This window comes from Chiloscyllium plagiosum, unplaced genomic scaffold (assembly GCF_037043375.1).
Source record: "Chiloscyllium plagiosum isolate Xiang-an unplaced genomic scaffold, Cpla_swu_hap1 HiC_scaffold_37, whole genome shotgun sequence".
NCBI lineage: Eukaryota > Metazoa > Chordata > Chondrichthyes > Orectolobiformes > Hemiscylliidae > Chiloscyllium > Chiloscyllium plagiosum.
In genome coordinates, this window is record NW_028270175.1 from 84,093,051 (window position 1) to 84,111,876 (window position 18,826).

The following is an 18,826-nucleotide window of genomic DNA, read 5'->3' on the forward strand; positions in this document are numbered from 1 at the left end:
GATGTACCTGGGGCGTTGAGAACGTGAAGAAAGCCATCTTCAGTGCATATGACCTTGTGCCAGAAGATTCCAGACAACATTTTAGCAATCTAATACGGGACACTCGTCAAAACTCCATTGTGTTTGAAAGGATCAAACAAAGTAATTTTGAAAGGGAGGCAAGCGCAGTGAAAATTGGAGGAAAGCTACGATACTGTTGGAGAAACAATTATTTTGGAGGAATTCAAAAATTCACTTCCTGAATTACTGTTAAATCATATGGAAGAGCAGAAAGCTAACACGACCAGATTAGCAGCTGAAATGGTTGATGGTTATAAGTTGGACTAGAAAACGAAGAAATCGAATTTGATGAAATGACAAATCTTCACGTGGAAAAGGAAAGGTATATCTCGGTGAAGATCACATGGATGAGATACAACAGCATAAAATAAGAAACCCTTCGTAGGGGTCAGAGAAGTTAAGAATCTCCAGTGTTTTCACTGCAATAAAATAGGCCCATGAAAGCACAATGTTTGTCAGTGGGGAAATGCAGTGGAACACGAGATGTAGGGAAACAGGATGAGCCACTGAATTTTCCCAGAGTTGTAAGAAATAGCGCAGAAGATGCTATATCAGAATGTACAGGCTGGTCAGGGGTTGTCTCAGAAGGAAGTGACAGATCTTCTTAAACAATGTACCTGCAAAAGTAATGTTCATTCGCATAGGCCAGGGGCAGCGAGTAAAGACATTATATTATTCAGAGACACGGGCTCCTCTCAGTCTGTGACTTTGAAAGATGAAAGAATATGCACCTCTGAAATAATATTTCCAGAAAAGGTAGGAATAACCGGAATTCACGCTGAGACAAAAAGGTCTCAGTTATGCAATATGGGGTCAGAGTGTCTGCGGAAGAATGGAGAATTCGTCGTACGAGTAGTAGGCAAACTGTCAGCTCCAGAAATGTTATTTGTCCCTGCTAGTGATATCGCTGATTTACTTGTAGTTGTGCAACCGACTGAAAATCACATGGATACTAATGCAAGTGAACTACTTCAGGACACATATCATGAAATCTTTACTGACTGTGTGGTACGAAGTCAACAAAGACTTTATTTGAAACAGGAGATATCAAAAAGTACAAATAAGTACTTTGAAATGGACTTAACAGAGAACCAGTTTGATCAAATGATTGAGACAAGGCAGAAGCAGATACATTACAATGCAAACATCTTTTGCTACGATAAGTTGACAGAGTTGCAGTGGAAATATGAAAATTTAAATAACTTGTATCCGGAGGCATGCACAGGAAACGAATTAGAATATATATCTGAATGTTATTACCTTATAATTAATCACTTCGTGAGAAAATGGAGAACATCACATATCCAGGCAGATGAGAAAAGATCAGAAGTTCATCAAATCGTATTGCCAGTAGAGTATAGGAAGGAAGTGTTGTGAGTATAGCCTGAGCTATTACTTGGGGTCGTATTGCAGTGAGGAAAACACAAGCTAAAAGACAAAACATTCGTACTAACTTGAACTGCGCAAGGATATAGGTGAATTGCAGCTTGAACTAATTTCGTTGAATTTGCTCCATTTTTTCTCAACATTTCAAAGGCTGTTTTCAAGATTCTGCCCAGTGAAAATTTCCAAAACATTACAAGTAAAAGGAATGGAATGCACCAGTTATTGTTAGTTTTAAATACTGAGTTTGCTGATCTTGTGGAGTATGACTTGCGTCAAGTAATTGGAAAACACAGACGATAATTGTCGCCCCACATTTAACGCCTATTCCTGCATTTGAGAAAACCTCTACAAGCGTCTTAACTGATTTCGCAGATCCCGAACATCAAAAATGTGGGAAACATGTATTCTTAAAAATGATTGATGCGTTGACTAGATCTCCAGAGACTGTCCCATTAAACAACATCAGAGCTGGAGTGGACATACTCAATTTTTTAAACTAGATACAGACTACTGACAGAGATATATTCCGATCAATCGTCAAACGTCACATCAACATTCATAAATGAAGTTATGGACAGCTTAGTAATAAAACAATTCATTTCTCCAGTAGCCCATCCAGATTCGTAGGGAGCACGCGAAAGGTGGCGCTAAACATTGAAGACCATATTGAGGGCTGAGAGCCAAGAGTATGCAGATGGTTGGGGGAACAGAATTCCGTTTGTGCTTTTTGGAAACAGACATGCATCAAACGAATCGATCAAATCCAGTCAATTCGAACCAATTTGGGGGCATGAAGTGAGAGGACCGTTAAAATGGATGAAGGAGAAATTGCTAATTCAGAGTTTAAAGAAAACATATAATTGAGCTATGTGTCAACTGTGAGAGTTCAATTGAATAGTGTTGGAGAGTTGGATGGTCAGCATTTAAAAGTATACAACATACAGTGAAAAAGGAAGCAGACAAGAAATCAAAAATTGGCAATTTTCGCTCTCGGGAATAAGGAAGTTTTACTTCCAGTGATAAGTGAAACCTTAAAAGCAAGATTTGGTGGTTTGCATCCAGTTGAAAGAAAAATAAGTGAAGTGGTGTAACTGATGGGGACTCCAGGCAGAAGGAATCGCTCAGAGGGTGTCATGTCAATATGTTCCAAAGGGAAGGAAAACAAGAGGAGAATCTATTATTTATTACAACACAGAGGGAAGAACCAAATTCAGAGGATTCTGAATTGGGCATTCGTCAATTCAATATGGAAAATGACGACATTCTCAAAATTTAGGGTACATATTGAGTTATCTTACAGAAGAAAACCGAAATGAACTGAAAAAACTGTTTTACTATTGCATTGGGAGGTTAGTGATTAAGCTTTGAAGTACTAACATAATTGTGCAGGATGTAGACACAGGAGATATTGCTCCAATTAAGCAATATTCTAATGGGCATAACCCTCTAATGTTGACGCAGTTTAAAGGAGATTGAATGCATGTTCCAACTCGACGTTTCGAAGTGAATTACAGTGACTGGAGCTCACCCATCATTATGGCTGTCAAAACGAAATGGTTACCAACGGTTATGTTCGAACTATCGAAAAGTCATCGCAGTTACAGAGACTGGCGGATCTCTGATTCCACGTTTGGAAGACCCGCGTTGAGAAGGTCAGACAAGAAACTTAGACTTGTAAGTTGGGTTTGCTCAGAACATACTGGCAGGTATATTTGTCAGGAAGAACAAAGGTAATTTCGGCTCTTGCAAAACTGAATGAACGGCATCAGTTTAAAGTTGTGCCATTTGCCATCAGAAATAGGCCAATCATAGTTCAGAGACTAACGAATAAGTTCACTGATGGATTCACCCATTTATCAGACTTGTTCACTCGACTTCGAAAGGTAGGCTTGGTGATAAACCTAGCCAAACGTTAATTTGCCAAATTGTAACTCACTTTCCTGGTGAATGCTATTGGACATAGACAAACAGCCCCACGGGATCCAAAAACAAAGTAAATCGGGTAGTTTCCCAAAATATCAGCAAATAGAGCTCTACTACGGTTCCCGTCATTGAGTGGACTTTTATCGAAAAACTGCCCCAAATTTTAGTAGTGTGGCTGCTCCAGGCACTGAATTGTTCAGGAAAGGCAACACGTATCAGTGCACAGCAGACTGTCAGAAGGCATTTGACAACCTGGAAGTTCTCTTATGCATTCTCCCAGTTTCAGCCGTACCGAAAGACATAAAGTTGTTCAAGGTGGCTATCAATGCAAGTGTTGTGGGCGTCAATGCTGTGTTCTTGCAGGTAGATGACGAGAAGATAGAAAGAACTATCGGGTATTTCATTGGAAGATAAACATTCAGCAGCAGGAATAGTCGAACTTTGAGAAGGAGATTTTGAGCTTGGTATTGGCACTACAATATTGCAGTGCTTATGTTACTGGTAATGTATATGAGGCAGTGATATGCACCGATCATAACCCATTGCAGTTTGAGGAAAGTCATAAGGACAAAAATGTCAGACTGATTGGTTGGAGCATGTATTTGGACGCGTTCAATTTGAAAATTGTGTATGTGGAAGGACAGGAAAACGTGATTGCCAACGCATTGTCGAAACTCTAATGAGAAACAGAGGCATTTAGTGGCAGTAGCAGTATCTCAACGTTTGAGATAGGTCATCCTTGGTGTGAGGGAAACGGGTAGAGGTGACCATCAAGAAGTTAGTGACAATATTCAATGAAGCGTTCAATAATTAGTTAACTTCACTGCAGTGTCTCGGATTAATGTAATTTTCGGGTCAACTTTAGGCTGAAGTTTGGGTCACGAATAATTTTACTGTTTCACTGACAATGTCTGTTGCAGTTAACATTGGACTTGGATGAGGATTGTGTCAATTAAAGATTAGCAGTTGCGTAAAATAAGAGGGAACAGAGAGAAAAGAAAATTGCAGCACAGGAACAGCCCCTTTGTCCCTCCAGACCTGCGCTGATTCACGTTCTCTGTGTAATGTCATCGTCTACTTTCTGGAGATTTGTATCCCTCCACACGCTGCCCATTCATGCATCTGTCGAGATGTATCTTAAAAGACGCTATAGCGCCCGCCTCTAGTATACCCTTTGGAAAGCGTTCCAGGTACCTACCAGTCTGTGTGTAAAAACCTTTCGACGTGTATCTCCCTTTAAACTTTCCCCGATAACCTTAAACTCATGATCCCTCATAATTTAGTTCACCACTCTGGGGGAAAAATGTTTTTTTCTATCCATCCTGTGTATATATCTCATGCTTTTGCAGAATTCAATCAGACCCCACTCAATCTCCGTCTTTCTAATGAAAATAAACTTAATCTACTCAACCTTTCTTCATGAGTAGCACCTTCCGTACGAGTCAACATCCTGCTGAATATCCTCTGTACACTCTATAAATCAATCACATTCTTTTGGTAAAGTGACGACCAGAACTGTCCACTGAACCAATGTCTCATGCAATTGTAACATTGCCTATCAATTCCAGTACTCAATACACCATTCGATGAAGGAAAACATGCCATGTGCCTGCTTGACCACTCTGTATACTTCCATTGCCACATTCAGTGTGCAATGGACGTTAACAATCTCTCTGTATATCACCTTGCATTTGCTCGGATTGACCCCATTAACCATTTCTCCGTCTAACTATCCAATTGATCCGTATTTTGCTGTATTTTCTGAAAGTTCCCTTCACTGTCTGCTCCTCCACCAATCTTAGTGTAATCTGCAAACCTGCTAATCAGACCACGTGCATCTTCCACTAAATCAGTGATATGACTATCACAAACAAGGCTGTTCCCAGAACGCAACCCAGTAGAACACAATTGGAGCTGAAAAGTGTGTTGCTGGAAAAGCGCAGCTGGTCAGGCAGCATCAAAGGAGCAGGAGAATCGACGTTTCGGGCATTAGCCCTTCTTCAGGAATGGCTTATGCCCTAAAGGTTAAGCCCTTCTTTAAGCCATTCCTGAAGTAGGGCTTATGCCCGAAATGTCAAATCTCCTCCTCCTTTGATGCTGCCTGACCTGCTGTGATTTTCCATCAACACATTTTTCAGCTCTGATCTACAGCATCTGGAGTCTTCACTTTCTCCTAGAACACAACTGGACACAATTTTCCATTTAGAGAAACTCATTACTACTACTAAACTCTGTCTTCTGTTGCCCCAACCAGTGCTGAATCCAACTTGCTATTGTAAATTGCACTCCATGTAACTTCATTTTCTCCATCAGCACAAAATAAGGCACTTGCCAAGTGCCTTACTGAAAACCATGCAATTGACAGCTGCAGCCCTTCCATCATCAATCAACTTAGTCAATTCCTCAAATAATTCTATCAGCTTGGTAAGATACGACCTTCCCTGAAAAGAAAACGTGTTGCCTATCATTGATAAGTTCATTTTCATCCAAATGGAAATAGATCGGATCCCTTTGCATCTTCTCCAGCTGCATACCCTCCGCTGATGTCAGGCTCACCAGTCTATATTTATCTGGAATATTCGTGCTACACGTCAGAAATAAGGAGACAACATTAATAACTCTCCAGTCCTCTGGGTCCCTGTTGAAGTCTGCTGCAAAAATGTCTATTAATACCTCAACTATTTCCTCTCTCGCTCCTCTCTGAAACCAGGGATACATCCCATCCGGACCTGGGGGCTTGGGATACTGTAATGTATTTTAGCATACTCAACACTTCCTCCGTCCATTCCTTAATGTTATACTTAACTTCCCTGATACATTTAATAATTTAACAGAGTCAGCTTAACCATGCATGCTGATGCAGCAGGCAGTGATGACAGCCAAAGGTATGCTGGCCTGTAAAGCGGGACGATTTTCTGTGTCAGAGTAAAGACATCTTGCTGCAATTAAAGAGGGACTTCATGAAGCCACACGTTAAGTATTTGATATTCTTGTGTGTTGAAGAATATTCTTGCAATTGAGGAAGACAAGCGAATGTTCACAAGGCTGATTCCCAAGTTGGCAGGACTCATATATGACAAAAAACTAGATCGACTGGGCTTGTACTAACTAGAACTTAGTAGAATGAGGAGGGATCTCATTGAAACATATAACATGCTGATGATACTGAGCAGGTCCGGGGAGTCCAGGACGATGTGCCATGGATTAGGAATAAGGGATATTCCATTAAATGGGTATACGAGGAAGATTTTCTTCACTTAGAGTTTTGCGAATCTGTAGAATTCTCTCCTACAGGAAGCTGGTGATTGAATATTGTCGGGGGGAGGGGGATTGTGTATGTTTGCTCAAGTGGGTGCATCCACATACTGAATCAGAATTTTTCTTGTACACACTTAACAAATTTCCTCTTTAAATTCCTGTATAACTCTGTGTATTCTCCCTTCAGAATCTCAACCCTTTCCCTTCCAATGTCATTTTTGCCAATGAGGACAATGGCCTCATGCTGGTTTGTCTCCCCCTTGAGATCATTCCGCACCCTCTCTGAGACATTCTTGTTCCTGGTACCAGGGAAACCACACACAATTCTGATTTTTCGCTGCTGGCCACAGAAATGTCTGTCTGTACCTCGGACTAGAGAATCGCCTAACACAATTGATCTCTTGAAACCCGACGTAACCCTCGTTGCATTAGAGTCAGTCTCAATACCAGAAACTTGGCTGTTCGTGCTATGTTTCCCTGAGAATCAATCAACCCCTACATTTTCCAAACAGCATACTTGTTTGAACTGAGTATAGCAACAGAAGGATTCTGCACTAGCTGCCTAACTCTCTTACTTTCCTGGAGTTAACCCATCAATGTGACCGTATCTGAAACTTTCCCCCCTTCTTATAACTGCCATCCATCACATAACATTGCTGTTGCAAATTCCTCATTGCGTCTAATTGTCTCTCTAACCGATCCATTCGATCTTATAAGATTCGCAACCAACAGCATTTATTGCAGATATAATCCGCAGTAACCCTCAAACTCTCTTTCACCTCACACATCTAACTAAAAGCGTATGTCACTCTACAAAAGGCCATTTTTGCTCCATCACAACCTACTGACCCAGAAAAAATCACGGTCTTATTCCTCAAAACAAACATTGCTCCAGTTTAAATTAATAGTTATGGCTTATATTTTTAGTTTAATCAAGAGACATATCGCAACAAAAAACATATAATCAAGAAAGAACCCTGCATACTCACTACTACAAACTTTCTGTCGATCTCACTTAAAATAATACACTTACCTGATTCTGTGCTGAGAACCTCACCCAAACAGTTCCTCCAAGATCAGTTGTGAATTTCGCTGTTTGTTAATTTTCCCAGATGCACTCCAAAGTCCAGCGATCCATGAAGTTTAACAGCAAAGGCAGTAACTGTGCATGTCACTGTCAGTTACTTTCTCTCTCTCTCTCCTGCACTGACCTCACCATGTGCTTCCTTTGCGTGTCCTTCCCTCTTTTAAAACTGCTGTTGCTTTGACTGTATTTTTCCCAAAGTTCCAAAACAATGAAACAGCATATAAAACTGTTGTGGTTCTATTCGCTGAGCTGGAAATTTTTGTTGCAAACGTTTCGTCCCCTGTCAAGGTGACATCCTCAGTGCTTGGGAGCCTCCTGTGAAGCGCTTCTGTGGTGTTTCCTCCGGCATTTATAGTGGCCTGTCCCTGCCGCTTCCGGTTGTCAGTTTCAGCCACTACAGCCACTACAGCGGACAGAACCACAATAACGAGCACCCGAGCTCGGCGAACAGAACCACAATAACGAGCACCCGAGCTACAAATCTTCACCCAAACTTTGAGGACATAAAACTGTAATTGCTGCTCCTGGAATTCGAGGAAATCACCTCCAACACCTAAAGTGCCTCAATAAAGGAGCAGCTGTTACAGCCAGAATTTTTTTCCGTCCTTCATCTTGGATTACCCAGAATCCTCAATGATAGATCATGATAATATTTTACCCATCGCGAACGTTTCTGAGACAAGAGGGCATTAGTTCAAAGTGAATTGTCATTGGTTTATGAAGTTCTGAAAAGTTTTCATTCATCAAGGGAAGCAGAAATATTGACAGTGCTGCCTGCGATGGTGGTGGAGCCGGGTACTCTCGCAATGTTTGAGAAGAATGTGAATGTGCACATGAAATGCCAGGGCATGGTACACTGTGGACCAAATGCAAGTAAAAGTGGTTAGTGTCATTTGATTACTCTTGGTGAGTGGAGATGTGCCACGACAAAGAATCTCTTTCGATTCTGTATGAATGAATGCCTCTCTATGACACTAACATATGCAGTTATGATTCATTGCAATTTCCTGACATTTTATTAAGTTTGTTTAGAAACAGCAAATCACTTCCGATGCATTCAATAATTAGATTTTTAAAATGCAAACCAGCCAACAGAGGCGAGTTTCCTGATATCAGAGGAAAACAATGTCTCGGTGGAAAATATTTCATTTTTGTTAAAATGACACGAGTAATGTCCTCATCTCTAACTGAGGTATGTGCATTTCTTTATTTAATCTTCCTCTCCCTTCTGATTGGTGTTCGATCTTCTTGGTGAATGCTGTTCAATGAAGACATCTCTCTGAGAATCTAGAGATACCTTCCCAGAAAAACAGAATTCTGCTGCCTGGTAACTAATCCATTCTTAGTGTCAATTCAAACTGCCCAGCACGCAATTCATACAGCCCCTGTGCAGTTACGAAAATGCAGCATCCGTCTCGCAAACCTTAGCCGCTGCATCGCATTTGCAGCATGGATTTGGCTTCCAAAATATTCTTCTATCCTAGTGTGGTTATTCCAGAATTGTACTTGGTGAGCTCTTGTGTGTTTCTCCCAAGCCTATTATCCTGAGCACTCCTGTCTTAGTCGTAAACGAATGGAGCTCTCTTACATCAAATAACGTGTTATTTTCTGTATCGATCAATTGCCTGAAATCATATCGAAAATAGTCTTGAGCAAGGCAGTCATGCTCAATATCCTCCTAACCTGCCTTCGTCTAGGCAGCAATGTCAAATCCATGTTCAGTCCATTTATATTAAAAAGAAGCAATTTAGAACAGGCTGTGTTTGACACCAAATGGATTCGTGATGGTAGTCTTGGACTTCACAAAGTAATTTTGGACTTTGAACGTTGGTGCCTTTATTCAGAATGCTGTTGTCATAGCTATCTCACAAAAAAATATTCATGAGAGCATCATTGGCGAGATCAACATTGATTCCCCTTAACAGACTGCAGTTAGGTGTAACTCACATTGTTGTGTGTCCATCGTCGCACAGAGGCCAAACTGGTGGTGTCCTTCAGTCAACGACATGAGTGAACCAGACATTCGATTCATCGTCCTCAATAAAATGACAGCTCCAGATTTCGTCTCAATTCAACGTAAATTTTACCATGGCATGATTCAATTTAGGTCTGCAGAACAGTTCGACATTGTCACAGGAATGTACTCAATTAGAATACCACTGCATCACCGCTTCCCTTTGGATGAAGGCGCAATGAAATCTCATGCTGAATTGTAAAGACGAGGAATATTTTGTATTTAAAAACCACAATATTTAGCAGTTTTACACGTTGCAGTAGAGAAACAGCCCTTCCTCACTTCAGTCTTGGTTAGGACTTTTTATGGATTAACACTGCTCTATTGCAATCATACAACGTTAGGTCAAGGATGCAGTAGGCAATTTTTTTGTCAAAGGCCAAGAGGCCTGTATTCATGTTCTGCACATCGCGACCAATTCACTCAGCAGCACGCGTCTCTCCAGCAAGATTCCAACGTGTCAACACATGTCTGAAAGGGACATTCACATTCTCCGGAGCTGAAATCACTCGGATAATGTATAGCAATTCACGAAAGTGTGATGTGATGACCCCAGGCAAGACAAAAATGGCAAGTAAAAGCATGATGAATTTGAGGACCCCGGGATCAAAAAAAGGCAAGATATAACTTTTATGCACATGTCTTGTGGTTTCTGAATATCGCTGATCAGGGAACGTTCGTGGTTATGAATGCCTGTGTGATACTTGTTTTTAGTAGCCGAGGCATACACTTTTCGAATGTGCAGGTTGTGAAGAGAACTGTATAACATTGATTTGGTTTGGTCACACACTTACAGTTTTACTTACAATTCCGGAATGCACACAAATGGTCACTCTCGAAATTGGGCAGAGAGGAGATTTACGATTATGTTACCTAGCCTGGCGAATTTCAATTATGATGAGAGACCGAACAGACTGGGTTCGTTATCGTGAAATAAGAGGAGTTTGAGAGAGCACAAGATTGGCATGTATACAATAATGAGGGGGAGATAGGAAGAAGACGTTCCCCTTCCTGGTGGGATCAGTGGCAGGATTGGTGATTTTAGGTAATGGGCAGCAGGATCAATGTGGCCGTGAGGACCACTGTTTTCATTCATATGCTCGTGGAATATGAAGCTCACTCTCCATGGAAGTGGGAGAAACAGAAACACTCAACAATTTCAGGAAGTATTTATCTGTGCAGCCACGATGCCAAAGCGATTGGCAAAGGGCTGGGGAACAGGAACAGAGTTTTGATCTGATTGCATTTGATTGTTGCAATCTAATGTGTAGAAGCTTTTTCTTTGTCCAATGCGACCGAGCTCAGAGACTCTCTGACGCTCCTGCCAACATTTAACAAGAATGTAATAAGGACGCCTTATTTAGCGACTGTGAAAAAACCTTGCTGACTCCGCAGAGAGGATGGGACGTTAGTGGCTTATCCTGGAGGCATCCTCACAATTGCGATTGAATCTTGTTCCGTCCTCAACTCCTGGAGATTGTTCTAAATATCAACTACCTATTGTTCAGCAATTAACTATGCAGAGCGCAGCGATCACAAAATTTCATCCATTTCCCTCTTGCCTCCTGACCACAATTCAAACAAAGACAGAATTTTAACATTCGTCTCCGTCACTCAAATTAGAAGCCATACATTCAGATGCTGGCCAATCAGTCTTTCGAGCCTGTTACGTCCTTCAACGGATTGTCTGATAAACCTCAAACCACTTCTCTAATTTATCTCAATACCACATGATTCCCTTTTTGGAGTAATGATCTGTATTTCACAGCTTTGAAGACAGTTCACGATGAAACCTCAATAGTTATCTGCAGCTGATCATTCCACATATATTCCCAAATTCAGAGAGATTAAATTCTTCATCATCTGTCGAAACGCGATGGTTCGTATTCTTAAATTATGCCACCTGGTTCCACACTATCCCACAAGGAGAAACAAAGCCTCTTCATCTCCACGAGTAAACACTCTCTTGAGTGATTCAACAGTGACATCTCTCAGTTTTCTATATTCCAAAAGCAACGGGCATAATCATCTCAATATATGCTCATAATATCGTCCATTCATTCCCCGGATTAGCCCAGTAGAAATTCTCTGGACTGCCTCCGATGCCAGTATACGTGTTTCTTTCAAGACTGGATTGAAACTAATACTGCTCACAGTATTCTAGCTGTGATTGAACTCGTGCCTGTATTGTTTGAGCAAAACATCCCTACATTCATGCACCATTGCACCTGAAATAAAGGCCAACATTTTTTTACCTTAACAATTACTCAATGAAACCAGTTCAGAGACAAAAGAAATGTTGCCTCCTTGAGCTCCAAACGATGGGATGTACTCTCCAGATATTTCTGCTCAGAGTTTCCACCTTCAGACCGAGGCAGGTGTGCTTCTCACTGTGCCAGGTCCTTTCGTTCCTGCAGCTACACATTGAAAACGTGATGGTACCTCAATTGCTCTGTACAACTGGTGAGCTATTTTGCAAATGACCTTAATGCTTTCCTGGATATCAGGGAGGAATCGAAAATGACAGCCGTTGATTGTAAAGAAGAATAGTTCGTGGCTGAGAAAATTATATCCGAAGGTAACAAGCCTTGTCTAACAAAAAAGTACCTTCCAAAAAGTTGTCTTTTGCAAGATTCTAGGGCACACCTTTTCTTTTGAGCTCAAGCACTGTGTTTCGCGCTGTATCCAAATGGCCATTCCCCAAGGTTGGAATCTCACATGTGGTCTACTGAAATTCTGAGCTCATTGGAATATGTTCTCTCATGTATTAATGCAGCAGTTGTCCCATAGCCTCTCATAGGCAAGTGCGCTGATTGACCTTCATCGAATCCTGAGTTAGCAATGTCTTAATTTTAAAACTCTCTTCCTTTTTTCTGGACACACTCCATGACTTGCCTCCCCCCAGTCTTTGGATTCTTTTCCAGCAAAACGCCATTATCCTTCGACCCTTCGTGATCTCTGATTTGTCGAAATCTCCAGCTTTTCCACACCTCTGCTAGATTTGAAACTTACCACCATTGAGCTGCAGGAACGTTGGAATTCCGTCCGAACCTCTGACAAACTCTTCCCAGCGTAAAGCAGATCTATTTGACTAGACTGAGTTGAGATCACTTTACTGGTTCATGTGTCATATTTTGGTTTCACGTGGCTCTATAGAGATTACTTGAAATTATTCATGAGGCGAAGGACAGGACATAAATCGGCATTCACAAAAGGGGACACAGAAGTGTAATATCTCCTCTTCCCCTCATCTGGAGAAAATGCAAGAAATCCAATCATGAAAAAAATATGAGCATTTCTGCAGTGCTAGAATAACTGAATGACAATCTCAGCAACATGTGGATACATGTTTGACTGGTAAATCTCTATTTTGGACCACCAACGAACTGGGAGTGAGTTGCAGTGTGAGAATTTTGAGGTATCCAGAAAAGGATTGTCAAATGTCTATGGCTGTTTTTTTTTTGAGTTTCGTCAGCTGTTATACCTGATTCTCATCTCCCTCACAATGTATTTTAATTTTGCAAATTAGATTTTGCCTTATTGGTATAGGATTTTCGAGATCACTCGAGATGTTGGCAAAATGTCTCTCAGCAGGTCTGATTCACTGGTGAGCTTTACTTTCAACTGAAGACTCTCAGGGTCAAATATAATTTTTTCGATCAACTTGACGCATTTTAAAATCTCATTGGCTGCCCATAACTGGGACAAGATTAAAACTTCTGGAACAAATGTCCAGTGCGCCCCAGCCACCTCTCACCTCAGAGCGCAGAAAAAAAGTATTTTGAACCAACGTATTTATTCACACTGCACGCACTCACGAATCTTCCCCTCAACATTACGTTCATTGTTTTTTTTTTACTTCCAGCCATATTAATTCAGTCTCTAACTACAGTCTCGTTTGGAGATGAGGAAGGAGAAGACAAAGAGATGTTGGTGAGTGTGTTTGAGGCGCGAACAGGTGAATGCTGGGATGAATGAAAACCTTTAACTATGTCGACAGAATTGGGCCCATGTCAGTAATAGATTCACTATTTGCAAATTCACTTGTGTAAATACACTGGAATGTTGAATGTCAGTCCTTGGATATTTGTCTGTAGAAGCACTGTGGCTCAGCGATTTCATTAATATTCTGTTCTATCAATTATTTCAAGCCAAGTTATCTTCTAAGTCGCACTTACTCTAGTTTATTCTTCTTACTAAACGCCAGTTTTCCATCATTTCCAGTACGGCTATTTGCAACTTCGCATATGATGTCTGAAGTGAAACATGAGTATAATTCGTCAGTCATCTCTTTGCTCCCCATTACACATACTCCCGTTTCTGAATCGGGACCAATACCTCATAAATCTGAAACCATAACGGACAAACCATCTTTTCGGCCAGTGATATACCTCAATTTTTTCTACTTTATTCATAATTCACTCTTAGTAATCTTAAGATCCCTACCTTTGCAGTCCTAAATTCAGTTTGCTTCCTGCATTTTTGATCTCGTTATTTCCTTCTGTCATTTTTCCCAATGTGTAACCTGACCTCTGGCTTTTCACTCTCTACTTTTAAGATGCACTGTAACTTTTCTGAGGCATTCATAAGTCAAACATCGGGGAGGCATCATCGTATTCTTGATTCTCGTTTGCGCCGATCCATCCTCCTCATAATTGGTTGAACTTTGCCTTTCAAGTTATTTTGGATCATTCCCTTAGTAACACACACATCAGGGTGCAATGAAATTGGTTTTAGCTGCTCAATCGAAGAGAACATCTCTCTCAACACTATCTGAAGATGTATATCTTTTCTCAAGAAAATGCCCACGGGGGAGTCTCGCATGGCCTTTTTAGTCGTCTTTCTCTAACAACAATACCTTTTCTGCTTGTGGAGTCTTAACCTGCGATGTGGCCATCTCGCTGCCTTGCTTTCTGTATTTCGCCCAGATTCACATTTGTTCTGCAGTGACCTCAGACATTGCTCCAGTTCCACAATCTGTGCTTCCAGCAGTTAGAACTGGAGACATTTCCTGCTCACAGCCTTGCCCGAGGCAGTGGAAATATTCCCGGCTTAGTCCGTATTCCTGCAGGATGACACCACTGATTGTTGCTCTTCTGCCTGACTGACCCCGACATCTTGTACGTTTTAGAAGATACTAACTGTCGGATTCTCTGGTTCTTTGGTCTAAAATCAAGGGAATTTGGCAAAATTACACTTAATATTCCGTGATCTTTACTGTCACTTTTCATTACGTTACCATGCAAGTTATGAAATGCGAGAGTTTGTCGACACTGTAGCGCAGGCGGAGGCCATTTCGACAATCGTGCCTGCAACAAGTTTTCAAAATACATACTTTTTTCATCCCAATCTCCTGTTCCTCCCGACAGACATGCATTACCTGTTCTTTACAACAGTAGTGTACATACACATTCTTCACTGTGATGATGATTGTTTTTGACTCGGTGTGTGAATTTCTTTAATTTTACTTACTTTTGAATGTCTTCACAATTTAACATAGATTAAAAATGTGTGTTCAATGCCCATGTTAATTTCTCCATTCTCATTGCTAAATCCGCACGTTCACCACTCATAAATGAATACTTTCTGTGTACTTTCTTCCTTTTCTCTACCGTCGTGGAAGGTGAAATCATGTGCTTTGCAAACACTTCTGGATAATTTACGTTTGCACTCCTTTTTCCCATTTTTAAAAGATCATTCATTGTTGATTTTTAAAACTTATTCATGCCAATACATTTTACCATATTGGTCACAACGTTGTTCGCTTTGATACAATCCTTAAATTTCATGTTTAGTCATAGAAGGTAGAACATAGAACATTACAGCACAGTGCAGGCCTTTCGCTCTCGATGTGGCGCCGACCTGTGAAACCAATCTAAAGCCCATCTCACCGGCACAATTCGATTCTCATCCATATGCCAATCCTATGACCATTTAAATGCCCTTAGATTTGGCGAGTCGACTACTGTTGCAGGCAGTGCATTACACTCTCCTACTCCTCTCTGAGTCAAGTACGTCTGACATCGATCCTATATCGAACACCCCTCAACTTAAACCTATGTCCCTTAGTGCGAGCAATCACTCTTCGAGGAAAAGCGTTCTGGGTGATGCATCCTTTTCATTCGAGAATCTCTCGGCGAAATGTATGCCGTTTCAGAGACCTAAAAGCCTCCGTAAACGTCGAGGACAGCTTCTTTACCGACCTGAGTTTTCATTTCGTTTTTAATTCCCCCCGTCGACAGGACTGAACCATGCTTTCATGGGTTTATGTGTGTGCTATGCAAATTGCAGGAACAAGATTCAAATCAAAGTGTCCCACACAAAAAAAACTGATGATATTTCATCATGTCACAATCACTGTTGAATAGACAATATGGAGGCAAACCTGCTTCCCTATTTATCTTTTTTGTGCTTAAATTCATACACACAAATGCACACATGCAGGAGGATACACACTCCTGAACAAGTGTACAGATAAACGAGTGCAGAAACAGAAATAGCCGCGGCAAAATAAAGAGGCAAAATCGTAAGTTCAAATATTTGAATGGAAGTCACCAGCGAATGTGGTTGCAGGATTGATTTCTTATAGTGCAATTCTTTAATCGATTTCAAAATTTGATACATTTAAATATTGCAGCAAAGGGATAATTGACAATATTCATGAAATGTTCTCTGAACTTAGTTTGTGTCGAGACATATATCGCAGTGTTTGTACAACAACTGAGCAGCTGGAGCATGTAGCCCAGTTCCATTACAAAAACTGGCAGCTTCTTAGACAGATATCTCAGATAAAACAGTCGTCTATTTATGGAAAACACCATTGATACTAACCAGAACAGAATAATATTGATTGACAGAAGGAACAACAAAATTATTGAATTCCTACGATTGTTCATCTCTGTGTCTCTGGTGGTCTTTCTGTTCCTTTGGTGATGGAGCCTCCTTCGGGATCTGCTGGCCACGATTAAATGCCTGACCGTTGAACCATTGAGAAGCAGAATGAGTATAAAAGCAATTCCTGGGGTGAGTAGATAATGAAATAACTCAATTGCGCCCCACAATGAAGAATACCTGATACGTCGTGGCAGCCAGCAGAACCAGGGTCCATCCCTCTGACTATGCTGACCTGTAAACGTAAAATACCAAGAAATGTTCTTCAAACAACTCATTCCAGTCACAGTTCCCAGAACCACTGACGGTGTTTTCACAACGCAGGATTCATTTTTCACTTTTGGGCAACAAATATTCACGAATCGATCAAAGGTGAAAGTAACTGTGAACCAGACAGAACAGTCAGTGGCGGCATGGAGCAGGACAGCGTGGATGTTACAAACAGGAACGTTTTCTAAGAAATGGTGCTCTACCTTATAGAGGAATGGAATGCGTCGCAGGATTAGATCAGTAATGACGACGAGTAAATCCGCCATTGCCATAGCCATCAGGTAGTGAGTGACGCCTTGGGAGAGATCACACTTTTTCCGGGAGAGAATTATGATGGTTATTACGTTTGCTGAGGAACATAAACAGTGAAGTTATTGGTTCTGCTCGGATCAAAGAGATCAGATTTCCATGCTACTTAATGTGACATACAAATAGGATACTGTTATATTGTTCTACCAAATGTTTATCACAGTATTATGGTTTTCTGTTGCAGCTCGTAGTTGATCTTACATAATTTGATTACAAATGAAAATGTGGGATAAGGTAAATCGAGTGGTTTTCGTCATGTATAACTCTATGACTGTATGTTATAATGCATGTTGCTGAAATTGGTAAATCCCACAGGAAATAGGTGTGATGTTGTTAAATTCACTCGAAGTCACGTCAGTCGGAAATGATGTCCGCACTTTGATCATGATGATTTTTCTTGGGTAGTTTGATGTTGCCAGTGTTGTCCTTTCCCTTAGAATTCCTGAGTACCCATGTGTAATTGTGAATAATCCATCCTGCATTATGAAGACTGAATAGCAATAAACGACCCAGTATTGGAGTGTTGGAAACGGACATAGTCACTTTTTCTCATGCGTGCAGGCTCGAAATAGGCAATTGCTCATTTCTATTTACTCATAGAATACTCTCTACCTGCTTGGACCAGTGCCGCTCTGACATCATTCTACGACCTGACAGCATCATGCCAATGTAGTGCACTCAACAAAAACCCAGCTGACAACTTGAAAAATCAATCACACTGTCAACAATATGCACTGCTGCATCTCCAAAACACGACTTCGATAATACCGTTCAAATCAATGACCACGACCTGGATAATGCAATGGCGCCAAAGGGAATCTTTGGGTATCTGTGACCAGAAGGAAAGAGTGTACATTCACTTTGACAACTGATTTAAATGCATGGCGATTACAATAAAGTGTCAGTATTTACTCAATAAGAGGAATGAGATAGTGACATTTAAATTACCGACAGCGGGAATCAGAGACTCGTCAGGCTGACCAGAGGCAACAATTGAACGTCAAGCACGGTAATATATTTGCTCAGAGTTTGTCAATAATAAACCGCGGAATCATCAGATGCAGCAATGTTAGCACAGTAACGCCAGGGTGGATACAAATTGGAAAGACTTACCAAGGAGACCAACAATAGCAAGAAAGGGATAATAAACCAGTTGAATGTATTGAAGGGCTCTTTCAATGCGATGTATTAGACTCAATCGGTCAAATTGTACAGACGAGTGACTCATTCCAAAGAAAAACCTTGCTATTGTTTTGCCGTTCCAGTCTATGTTTCTCACTTTTCATGTCTTTGCATCACCGTACCAAGTCGTTGTTCCCTCATTCCAAGCTGTTGTTGTACTATTCCAACTCAGTGTCCTTGGATCGCAATCCATTGCTGGGTCTATGCAGTTGACTGTAGTTAGATTTCAATTCACTTTTTCATCGTTGTGATATATTGTTCAAATAGCGATCTCGATACTTGTGTTGCTCATCTCTGTTCGTGTTGGGTGTGCTGCTCTCACTGACAGTGTTGCAAACATATCGAAGGATGGCCTTATTATTCCAGAGGGGCACACTCCGGTTGCACAATTACGGTCGGTGGAGACTGACATTCATGAGACCGATTACATGTAACGATTCATTTAA

At 41.0% G+C, this 18,826-nt stretch overlaps 1 protein-coding gene across 1 annotated transcript; it reads right to left on the reverse strand.

The window, feature by feature from the left end:
• Positions 1 to 16,336: 16,336 nt before the first annotated feature.
• On the reverse strand, positions 16,337 to 18,426 carry LOC148139857 (uncharacterized). The gene is made up of 2 exons (XM_087980684.1): positions 18,312 to 18,426; positions 16,337 to 17,238 (listed from the first exon to the last, which is right to left on the reverse strand). Exons 1-2 carry the CDS (start codon positions 18,424 to 18,426, stop codon positions 16,337 to 16,339), a joined length of 1,017 nt encoding a protein of 338 aa, XP_087836810.1.
• Between the last annotated feature and the right edge of the window lie 400 nt (positions 18,427 to 18,826).

Bases quoted from the DNA above. Each gene is read 5' to 3' on its own strand.
- LOC148139857 (XM_087980684.1), bottom strand. From the start codon at position 18,426: ATGAGTCACTCGTCTGTACAATTTGACCGATTGAGTCTAATACATCGC. The intron at 17,239-18,311 runs GTAAGTCTTTCC...TATGTTCCTCAG, and splicing joins TGCTATTGTTGGTCTCCTTG to CAAACGTAATAACCATCATA.